General features: G+C 36.2%; 1 protein-coding gene across 1 annotated transcript in view; it reads right to left on the bottom strand.

The window, feature by feature from the left end:
- Positions 1 to 9,230, bottom strand: part of CCDC146 (coiled-coil domain containing 146) — a 138,771-nt gene extending 129,541 nt beyond the window's left edge. Inside the window, exon 1 of the mRNA XM_036246769.1 lies at positions 9,081 to 9,230. Within this exon, the coding sequence (XP_036102662.1) occupies positions 9,081 to 9,230 (150 nt within the window). The remainder of the gene's footprint in view (positions 1 to 9,080) is intronic.
- Between the last annotated feature and the right edge of the window lie 3,052 nt (positions 9,231 to 12,282).

The raw sequence follows: 12,282 nt of genomic DNA, 5'->3' as shown, positions 1-12,282 counted from the left end.
TGAAATGAGTTTGGAAGTCTTCCTTCTTCTTTGATTTTTTTTAGAATAGTTTGAGGAGAATGGGTGTTAGATCTTTTTGAATGTTCAGTAAAACTTCCTTGTGAAGCTAACCAAGGCTGGGATTTTGTTTGCTTGGAGTTTCTTGATTACATCTTCAATTTCCTTGGTTGTTATTGGTCTGTTCAAGTTTTCTATCTCTTCCCAGTTCAGTTTTGTGAGACTCTGTGTTTCTAGAAATTTGTCCATTTCACCTAGATTGTCCAATTTGTTGGCATATAATTGTTCATAGTATTTTTTAATGATCCTTTATATTTCTCTGGTGTCTGTTATTACTTCTCCCCTTTTGTTTCTGATTTTATTTATTTGGGTCCTCTCTTTTTGTTTCTTGGTGAGTTGACTAAGGGTCCACCAATCTTGTTTATCTTTTCAAAGAAACAGCTCTTTGTTTCATTGATCTTTTGATTTCTTTTTTTAGTTTCTATGTAATTTATTTCTGGTCTGATCTTTACTATTTTTTTCCTTCTATTTGCTCTGGGATTTCCTTTTTGTTTACTTTCTAGTTCTTTAAGTTGTAAGGTTAGAAAGTAAATTAGGAATATTTCTTTTTTCTTGAGGTAGCTCTGTAGTGCTATGAACTTCCCTCTCAGGACTGCTTTCACTGCATCCAATAGATTTTGTGTTGTTGTGTGTTCATTTTCATTAGTGTCCAGGAAGTTTTTAATTTCTTCCTTCATCTCCTTTTAATCCATTCATTGTTTAATAACATGCTATTTAGCCTCCATGTGTATGAATGTTTTTGCTGTAATTGATTTCGAGTTTTATGCCATTGTGATTGGAAAAGATGCTTGATATGATTTCAATGTTCTTGAACTTGTAGAGACTTAGTTTGTGTCCTAACATGTGGTCTACATTTGAGAATGTCACATGCACACTTGAGAAGAATGTGACTTCTGTAGTTTTGGGGTGTGATTCTCTGTAGATACCTATTAAATCCTTTTGATCGAGTGCATCATTCAGAGTCTCTGTTTCCTTGCTAATTTTTTGTCTAGAGGATCTATCCAGTGATGTCAGTGGGGTGTTGAAGTCCCTTTCTATGATTGTATTGCTGTCCATTTCTCCTTTGAAGTCCTCCAGAAGTATTTAATGTATTTTGGTGCTCCTATGTTGAGTGCATATGTTTACCAAGGTTATATCCTTCTGTTTGAATAGATCTTTTCAGTATTATGATGTGGCCTTCTTTGTATCTAGTTATGACCTTCATTTTTTATTGGATATGAGTATTGCTACCCCAGGTTTTCCTTTCTTTCTGTTTACTTAGAAAATTTTTTCCTTCCCTTTACTTTCAACCTATGTGAGTCTTTTGTTGTGAGGTGGGTCTCTTATAAACAACATACATATGAGTCATGCTTTCCTATCCATTCAGCTACTCTGTGTGTTTTGATTGAAGTGTTTAATTTAAATTTAAGGTTACTATTGATATGTACTTATTTATTGCCATTTTTGTTTATTATGGTTATACTTCTCTTCCTATTTCTTCTGCTTATTACAGCAGTCCTTTTAATATTTCTTGGAGTGCTGGTTTGGTGCTAATATATTCCCTTAGCCATTGTTTTGTCTGGGAAGCTCTTTATTGTCTCTTCTATTTTGAATGATAGCCTTGCTGGATAGAGTATTCTTGGACTCACATTCTTGTTTTTAATTATCTTGATTATTTCATGCCATTCTCTTCTGGCCTGTTGTGTTTCTGTTGAGAAGTCAGCTGATAGTCTTATGAAGGTTCCTTTTTAGGTAATCTCTTGCTGCCTTTAGGATTCTCTCTGTGTCTTTAATTTTTGGCATTTTAATATTATGTGTCTTGGTGTGGGCCTGTTTGGGTTTTTCTTATTTGGGGCTCTCTGTGCTTCTTGAACTTGTATGCCTTTTTTTCTTCACCAAGCTAGGGAAGTTTTATGTCACTATTTCTACAAATATATTCTCTAACCCTTGATCATTTCCTTCTTCTTCTGGAACTCCTATAATGCAGATATTGTTATGTTTTATGTTGTCCCACAGTTCTCTTAGGCTGTCTTCCTGTTTTTTAATTAATTAATTTTTTTTTTGTTTTCTGATTGGGTGATTTTTTTCTATCCTGTCTTCTAATTCACTGATCTGGTCCTCAGCTTTCTCTCCTCTGCTGGTTATTCCTTCCAATGTGTTCTTTATTTCTGCTATGTCATTCTTGTTTTTTTTTTTTTTTTTTTATCCTCACCTGAGGACATTTATTTTATCTTATTTTTTTGCATTTATCTTCAGACAGAGTGAGAGTGAGAGAAGGGGGAAGGAAGAGAGAGAAACATTGATGTGAGAGAGACACATTGAGTGGTTGCCACCCACACAACTTCAACCAGGGCTTGGGATAAACTGCAACCAAGGTACATGCCCTTAGCAGGAACCAAACCTGGGACTCTCTTGTCTGCAGGCCGATGCTCTAACCACTTAGCAAAACTGTCCAGGGCTCATTCTTCATTTCCAATTGGCTGGCTTTCATTGCTCCTATATCTTTATTCATGCTGTTGAGCTTCCTCATGATTATTATTCTGAACTCTCCCTCTGATATCTTGCTCAATTCCATTTCATTTATATCTTCTCCTGTCAAGTTATCTTGTTCTTTCATTTGGGAATGTTTTCTTTGTTTCACTATTTTGGCTGTCTTAGTGGGTTTTGGAACCTGCCAAATTTTCCCTGTGGGTGTTGGTGTTCCACTGGTTGTGGCTCCCTCTACTGAGTTTGGATGAGTATGAGAGGACCCATGTTAAACACCACTGTCAAGTCTTACTTTCCTTGGTAGATTTGCAAGCCAAGGAAAGGTTTGGTTATCCTCTAGCTTTTTGCCTGGAGTCTCAGTTACTTGGGTTGTAGCCCTCAGCTGAATGAAAAATTTCTCAGCTGTAAGAGGATTTCTGGTGGGTGGGCACTCTCTCTCTATCAGACTCTAGATGTTAATGAGCCTCAATATTTCTCTGGCTTGGCCTGGTAATGTTGAATTCCTGAGGGAGGAGCCATTGCTTCTCCCTGGGGCTCTGGGAAGGGGCTCTTTGAGTAATATGGCTACTGTCCTGAGAGGGTGTGATTCAGTACAAGATTTCTTGTGTCCTCCTGTCCAGCTCTCTCCTGAGCCAGGAGCCCTGGACTCTCTCCACACAGTTCCAGTTTCATCCATCCTCCTTCTGCCGGAGCCCAAAATGAGTGGCTATAGCTGATTTGGTACTTTAAACCCCCCCACTTTCTCAGCAGGAAGTGCACACCACTAATACAACCCTCCACTGTTGTCCCAGTGCTCCCAGCCTGCCCTCACACGCCTCTGCAGTTCTTACCAGGCTCAATTTGGTGTCCTCTTTCTGTCCCTGGTTGTACTGCCTCTCTCCGCTGCTCTTCAGTTGGTTTTTCCTGATGATTTGTCTTTATTTAGTTGTAATTCCAGTTTGGTCCCGGGCGATGGTCTGTGTAGTTTTCATTCACTCCATTGCCATCTTAGGAGCCAATCTTTGAACTCATGTAACACCTTGTTAGAATAAATGAGAAAGCCAGAGACATCCAAGTGCAAATGCAGGCTGTGGGAAGGATCCAATTCTATCTTCTTGTCTGCTGGACCCATGTGCAGCTTCTGTTTATGTTCATGGCAATGTCCTCACAGAAATGGTATCTGCTGAGTGACTCTGGCCATCCAGGGCCACTAGGCTACATCCAGGGAACTGGGGACATCTAGGTGCTTTAAAACAAACATGCTGAGCTGCTGACTGTCATAGAAGGGTTGGAGAAAGTCTCTTTAGAAAGCATTTTAAAGTTAGCTATGGATTATCTCAAGAAATTCATCAGTAACTCTATAGGAGTTTCAACCTAGAAAATATAGGAAGCTTTAATAGTATCAGAAAATCAACATTATTAATTAATCTAAAATTTTTATTAGAAATTCCAAAATGTATTTCATCCGTTACCAGACTTAAAAGAACAAAATGTATAAAAAATGAGAAAGTATCTTTTAAACATATGAACATCTTGGTAAAAGAGATAAGTTTCAAAGCAGGGAATTAGTAAAGGATAGCAATATCTTCTTATAAATACCCAATGGTAGACTGTGTTGTTAAATATACATAATAAACAGTATACAATCTTTTCAGAAAGTAATATGAATACTATCAAGCACCTGTTATGATTCAAAATCCACATATTGGACATTTCCCTTAGACCTGATGCTTCTGCTGAATTCTCTGTCACCTATATTACCACAATTAAGCCAGTTTCTAAAATCAGAAATTCAAGCATCGATTTAGATTCTTTCGTCTCCCTCATCGCCAACCCCCCACTCATTCACACACTAAGTCCAGCATTTTTTCTTCTGTAACATCTCTCCTATATGTATTCTAGTTTTTTTTTTTTTTCCATTGCCAACCCTTGGTTCAGTCTCTCTTCATACTCTATCTCAATCACTGACATGGAATTCTAATTGGTGATATGGGGGGAATGGAAAGGAAACATTTAATAAATATCTCAGAGAGAACAAACTGACAAAATGTAGAAGGAGACTTGGGCTTGGGAGGAGAATAACAAGTTTAGTTCTGAGTATGTTTAGTAACTTGGAGGTCATCCAGGTGAAGATATTTCAAGTATGTGCATGTGTGGGTATGGGCAAAGCTTAAGGATAAAATGTAGGTTCACAGTGGAGGCGATGGGCTTGGATGAACTATCCCCTCTCGTGTCTGACCGCCTGCAAAAAGCTTTTTCCAGATCATCTCATTCTACAGTGAGCAGATACATTCGAGAGATATTTAAAAGAGATATTTAAATCTCAAACTGACAAAGAGAACACAGGCGGAGAATTAGGATTGAGAGAAGAATGATGAATTCAGTTCTGAACATGTTGGTTACAGCCATATGTAAACATTCACCAACCTATACACTGAATATTTGTGAGCTTTGCTGTATATACATTATGCCATAAAATTTGTTTTAATAAAAATAAAATAGAGCAGGATCAAGTTTCCAATGGGACAAGAAAAGCCTCTGGAGTGCCAGGCCTCAGCTCGGCAGCAATGGTAGAGTTGGGGAGCAGGTGTCCAGCATTAACCTACACGGTTCACTGATGGGAATTATGTGGCATAGTTCCCAAGCATTACTTTGAACATTCATCCCAAAGTGTGAATTACACAGTATAGTTCTTCCCCATTAGATCTTGATTTTCTTTTTTTTTTTTAGAGAGAGAGAGAAGGAGAGAGAAACATTACCGTGTGAGAGAAACATCGATTGGTTGTCTCCTGCATGTGCCCCGACCAGGGATTGAACCCACAACCTAGGTATGTGCCCTGACTGGGAACGAAACCCACAACCTTCTGATATAGAGGACGACATCCACCCAACTAAGCCACCCAGCCAGGGCTGCCCTGTTGTTCTTGCTACATAATGTGATCATTATATCAGTGAAGTGCTAAATTTTCTATAAGAAATATTTTATAATGAGATAATATTCAATAAATATTTGCTAATGACCTTAGTATCAAGTGACAGGTACAGCCTACAAATGCTGTAATAGTTGAGAGCTTGGAGAAACCAGTGTGAGCTGATTGCTCAGGCAAAGTTTCTCAGAGGACTTGGAAATTGAACCAGATTCTAAAAGGTTAGAACAGATAAGGGTTTGTAAAGTGTAGCCTATACAAATATTTTATTTGATTTTTTTTTTTAGTTTGAATGGTACTGTTTTTTAAGAGGCAGTGGGACTGCAAGATTTGGGGAAGTCCATAACCTTGCATTATGCTTTGTGAATGTGAATGTGCCAGTTTCCCAGGCACCTGAACATGAGAGACTTCCTAAGGGAGCAACATAAACAGAAGATCATGAAAATCTAAGCCAATGATTAATTGCAAAAATAGTTTGGGCACAAATTGCAGAGTGCCACAAATGCCATACTGAACACATTCTGTAGGCAATATTAGATGAGAACATGACATCCATGTTTTGCAACTCAGTAGCGCTGGGCCAGTTATGCAACTAACATTAATAATAAATGCCGAAGCAGCTTCTGGTTCTTACAATGTGATGTCAAGCATCTGGAACTTTGGAAGTGGATTCTGACTTTTCTTTCAGTTGCCATCTGAATTCTTGCTATTCTGCAGATACAGAAGGGGGATAGCTTGTACAAAGTAAGTTAAACATTTTTATAAGATTCATAAATCTTAGAGAAATGTAAAAAAAATTAGAAGACAAAGTTAGAGAGGCCAGTGGGAGCAATCTCAGTGGTGTGTATTATGGAAATAAAGTTGTTTGAAGCCACTAATTCATTCTGTAAGATTTTGGTGGCTTGAGGAGCAATTCACATGCAGTAAAATTACAGTAAACCCTCCATTTTGTGGACCTTGATTTAACGAACTTTAGATTTAGTAGACAAAAATTTCCAGTCTATATGTCATTTGTGAAAATTAACACCCTGATAATTTTATAGCAAGTTTGTTTATAATTAAATTAACAGGTTATTTTCTGTTGTTAATTTTTAACAGATTTTAGTGAGTAGGCCATATGTTGAAAAAAACACTATAGTAATTTCACCAAAACAAATAGATATTACATATCTGCAACTATAGTCTACATACTTAAATCCAAGAGTCACTGCTCATAAACAATGTTTGGAGAATAATTAGCATTTGATCACACTGAATCACTCATGGTAACTGGTTCTGTTGTCACGTGGTATGACTTTCTGCAGCAGTTTTAATGCCTGCAGGTGATGTTACCATGTGTACTAAGCCGCACTCCGGCCATGTGCATTTGTTTACTTGTGGTGACTGGTGAATGCATGAACACCTGTTCAGTATAAATTTAAAATTACAGTAATGCATATAGAAAACTTTTCTGTGAAATTAAACTTTTCATGCATACTTAATTTTAATTACACTAACTATCATATCTATGGAAGTACAAACAGGTAAACTAACTAATTTGTCAATTTTTAAAAAGATCCATTCAGAACATTTACTTTACTATATAATGGACTTTCAGCTTTAACAGACACCCCTTGCCTGAATTAGTCCACTATGCAAGGTTTGACTGTACTCAAAAGTGTAGGTATGATAGGTCTTTGATGCTATAATAAGGTATCCACTCATCAAGGGCTGGTCATACCTAAGAATTAGTAACTATTATTTGTGCATACATGTGTATTGAGAGACTCTAAATACTTAATAAATTGTTACACTGATGCTCAACGTACAGGAGATGTCCAAAGTCCTCCTTTGACTTTGAAAAAATACCTTTCATGTTTCTTTATCTGTGGCTTAAAAAACGGGACTGTAATTTTTATTGTTAGCATACCCTTTGGTAGAAATAAACTCTAGTTTAGCCTTATTTTTTGTTCGATAGAATTATTAAGGTAATGGTGTAAAAGTAGAACTCCTATTGCAAAGTTGGGCATGTGATGAATTTTAGCAGAAATAGAGAACTCTGCTCATTTAAAAATATTAAAACTAGAGATATGAATACATGGTTTTAAATATATAAAGGTTAATATAGAAATAGATATAAGTTTGTGTGAATAAATATAATCATGTATCTCTTTCACAGCTCTGTCTGCTGAGAGAACTTAGAAGCAATGACAAACGAGTAGCAATGAACATGCCCAGTATTAAGATACTAGTTTCCAAATATCATTCTCCATTAAAAGGAACAAGAAATCCTATGAGAAATGGCTGATTCCAGGGTTGGAGCAAGGAAAATGAAAGATGAGCCTGGAACATATTCTTATGACATAAAAAGTGCACAAAGAATCAAATCTGGGACAACTGAAGCATCCAAATGAGTAATGATAGTGATGGATTATATGCCATTAAATAGAATAAGAACTCATAGTCCACATAGATCAATTAGATAGACAGATAGATAAGAAGACAAAGTACTTCCTTGCAATAGGAGGCTAGCTAATAAATGTAGAAGCAATGATGGAATTAGAAAATAACCATTTGGTAACCGTAATAATAATAATTGATTTGGGCAAGAATCATCAAGAAGTATAAAACTAATAGGTAAAAATTTTAGGAGGAGTAGGATACATAAGTATTCTCAGAGTGTCTCCCCATAGGTGCTTATTAATTTCAACCAGAAAAATAATAACTTTATAGAGGAGAAATCTAGAAGCCATCACCTTAAACAAGTGATCTAAGTTAACACCACTAGTAATGGGACAAGTTGACATCATGTTCTCCTGATATTATGTATATTATAGATTACATTACATAAATTATATAATGTATTATATATGTGTGTGTGTGTATATATATATATATATATATATACACATATACATACACACTCAACAGTCATTGTGGTAATTGTTTAAAGTATTTACATAAACTAAATATTTGGGGTGGCAGATTTAGTTTTCATTCTTGGTTTTGAATAAACTCTGTTTTTGCTTTAAGGCTGTATAGCTTATTTTTATTATGACTGTTTAATTTCTTACATGTCTTATTCAGTTATATTTACATAAAGTTAATAGTCCAGAAATAAACCATATTCTAAAGTAGATCTCAGGCATAACATAGTAACAGTTGCATATATGGTCAATTAATATCTTTTTAAAAATTCTCCTATATGAGTATTTCCTAAATGTTCATCCTTTATTTTTTTTTAATTAGACAATGAGACTATATATACTATTCCTCTTTTTGCTCCTCTGCTGAAGAAAACAGTGCAGTGCTCTGTCCATATAATTACACTTAATTAGGTATACATGTATTCTTTGTAGCATTGTATGACAAGGTCTTTTATCTTCGTTTTATGGAAGTAAATATAGTATATAAATAATGAAACAAATATCATTTACTTCATTTACCAAACTATGAAATCTACTTAACTGATTGTATATATAAATATTTATCATGCTATAAAAGTATCAGAACCTACACTACTGCATTAGTCCATTACATGAAAAGCTCTTGTACACATTTCCTACAGGTTAAATGTAATATATTATTTTGATAATGATATTAACTTCATCTGAATTTTTAGGTAGATGATTCAGGTCTTACTGTAGTAATATATGAAGAGGAATAATATACCTCATGCAGACAATTGAAAGCTGGAGTTGTAGATAAACCAGCAAACTGCTCATCTTGGATGTTAATTGCAGGTGCTATGGCATCAACGGGATCTTCTTGATCCTTTTTCTTTTTCTCTGCCTTTTCTGTGTCTCTGGTACTGTCTTCCATTTTTCACAATTCTACAATAAAATCATTCCATATTCAGCTATTTAGGGATGTCTTCACTTATAAAGTAAAATTAATGGAAAATAATAAAAGCAAGCAAAACTCAACTGGTTTGAGCTACTCCCCAATGGAACTATCTAGGTCAGGAAAGTTACCTATGATCATGTCATTATAAAAGCCTGCTTGGTTATAAAGTCACTCTTTATTGTTCCACTTAAATCACTTTTAATTTAAAAAGTAGATTATTGTTGCATCAATTGGAAAAACATACATATATTCTAGAATGCAAGCTCCATGAGGGCAGAAACCTAATTTTGTTTACTGAGCACGGTAGTAGGCACTCAATTACTGTTCATAGTTTGGGTAAATAAATAAATCTTCATCCTCAAAATGCAACACCAAGTGTATTTAAATTATTTTTGGAAAATAAAACCAACACCCCAGGTGCCCCATACTGCCTGAGACATGCACCTGCTCTGCAGGCCACCAGGCTAAGTGTCAACACCCACACTGCCTGCTGTGGCCACAGCTCGGGCCTATGCTTGTGTGCACTGCCAGCTGGCCAGTCTCTGCAGCTCATGTGTATGCTCAATTGTCCTATCAGACTTCACTTACAGAGCATAGTGCAAAAATAAAATTATTAAAATATCAAGATAGTGACACCAGAGCATTAAACTAAATGCAAGACCCTTCTGAGAGCAGGTCCATGCATGACTGCACAGGTCACACACCTATGAAGACATTGATTTGCTCATGTATTCAAGTGGACCCAGAGCAACTTCTAACAGGACCTCTGTCTTGGTTGGCAAGGTCTTCATTGGCCCACTTTGGTGGCATTGGGATGGCTGCCCTTCCTAGAGAGCTGGTGAGAGGCCTCCATTGCACAAGAGAATGTCAATTTAATCATTTGCTCTTTTCATCTCTGAAATATAATGAATTTACATGCAACAGAAGAGTATACCTGCACTCTTCTCTAGATAAAGGAGATAATGCCAACTTTCATAATTTTTTCTTTTAAGAAATTAAATTTATTGGTCTGACATTGGTTAATAACATTATGAAAGTTTCAAGTGTACAATCCTACAACATAACATCTGTAAATTGCATTGAGTGCTCACCACCCAAAGTCTAGTCTCCATTTGTCACCATATATATAACCAACTGTCACAATTTTAAGGTCCATATCTTCAATTGAATGTGTATCATTTCTCGTGTCTATCTTATCAGGTTAGCTGCTCCTTGATCATAGGGATCCCCTTCTTGTAATATGGAAAGCATATTCTAAAATATGAGTCCAGAAAGTCAGGTAGGCTCTAGTTCCTGAATTTATTAGTCAAGTGGCCACAGGCAGTCATTTATTCATTAAGTTCTTTCTTCCGCTCTAAAAGGGCAGTAACAGTAACTAGTTTTTCTGCTTCATAAAGAATATATGCCAGTGATTTTCAACCTTTTTCATCTTATGGCACATATAAAGTAATTACTAAATTTCTGTGGCACACCATTTTTGCCAATCTAACACACACAAAAAAGGTATAATTTTGACTCATTCACACTGGACAGCAATTGTTGTGTTGGCTGTTATTTTTTTAGTTGACAATCTAAGGGAAAAGAGGTCAGTGCCCCTCACTAAATAGTCAGATATTGCATGTTTTGAAAATTCTTGTGGCACACTGGTTGAAAATCACTGATATATGCAGGTTAAATGTGATAATGCCTCTGGACTGCTAGCTTCCACTCTCTATTTCTTATTTTCTTCCATAGCTCTAAATTACACATGCTCTTGTTTTCCTCTTCCCATGACAAAAATACATCATAGGTGGCAGCGTGTACATCTATCAGGAGGCACTAAATATCAGGTTGTCTTAATGTGATATGAATAGGTATTGATATTGTTTGGACTTTCTCTCCTTTAACATACACATATTTTTCAATGCCATAATGCAGTTTTTTTCCCCCAATTTTTTTTCTTTATTGATTTTTAGAGAGAGAGAGGAAGGGAGAGGGAGAGAGAGACAGAGAAATATCCATGAGAGAGAACATCAATTTGCCACCTCCTGCATGCCCTCCACTGGGGATCAGGCCCAAAACACGGGCATGTGCTCTGACTGGGAATCGAACTGGCGACCTCTTGGTGCATGGGTCAGTGCTCAACCACTGAGCCACACTGGCTGAGCCATAATGCAGTTTTAAAAAATAACCTATTATTGCCTTGGCCTGTTTTGTTCAGTGGTTAGTGCATTGGCCTACAGACCAAAGGGTCTCAGGTTCGATTCCTGGTCAAGGGCACGTACCTGGGTTGCAGGTTTGATCCCCAGCCCCAGTCAGGTTTCGAGAGGCAACTAATTGATCTCTCTCTTCACCCCCTTCCCTCCTCTCCCTCCTTTCCACTCTATCTAAAAATCAATGGGAAAATATCCTAGGGTAACAAAAAGAAAAAAGGACCTATTATTATTAAGGCATCACAACACTTTACATTTAGTAAGTAATCACAGTTTATTGTTTAAATCTTCAGGGAGAGGAAAATGGTTTGGTTATATATCTAGATTTGTTTGTATTTTATATGATAAAATTTGTATATTCAGTCATTTCATGTTGTCCAATGGTAATGACTATCCCAGGAAAATGTTTCCTTCACAATGTTAGACCATACCTGTTGCTTTTAACTTTTTCTTTAATATTTCAAATATAAACAAAAGCTGCAGAATAGTACAATGAATCCTCAAGTACTCATCAGCCAACTTCAACAAATACCAATTCATAAGCAATTCTGTTTTATCTAAACCCTTCTACTTTTCCTCTCCACTCTTCTAATTATTTTGAAGCAAAACCTAGGTATGTAAACATGATAATATATCCTGAAGAACTCCATAATAATATACAAAGATAATCCTCATTCTATTCCACAACTGCATATTACTTCTTTGCATCACCACAAGTTATTCAAACAACCCCCAATTTATAAACATATGGAATGTTTTCAGTGTTTGCTATTACAGTTTTGCAAAGTATAGTACACCTATTTATTTAAAAATATTTTTAGAAAGCTCCTGGAATC

Source organism: Molossus molossus, unplaced genomic scaffold, assembly GCF_014108415.1.
Source record: "Molossus molossus isolate mMolMol1 unplaced genomic scaffold, mMolMol1.p scaffold_m16_p_7, whole genome shotgun sequence".
Taxonomy (NCBI): Eukaryota; Metazoa; Chordata; class Mammalia; order Chiroptera; family Molossidae; genus Molossus; species Molossus molossus.
This window is presented reverse-complemented; position numbering and strand designations above follow the sequence as displayed.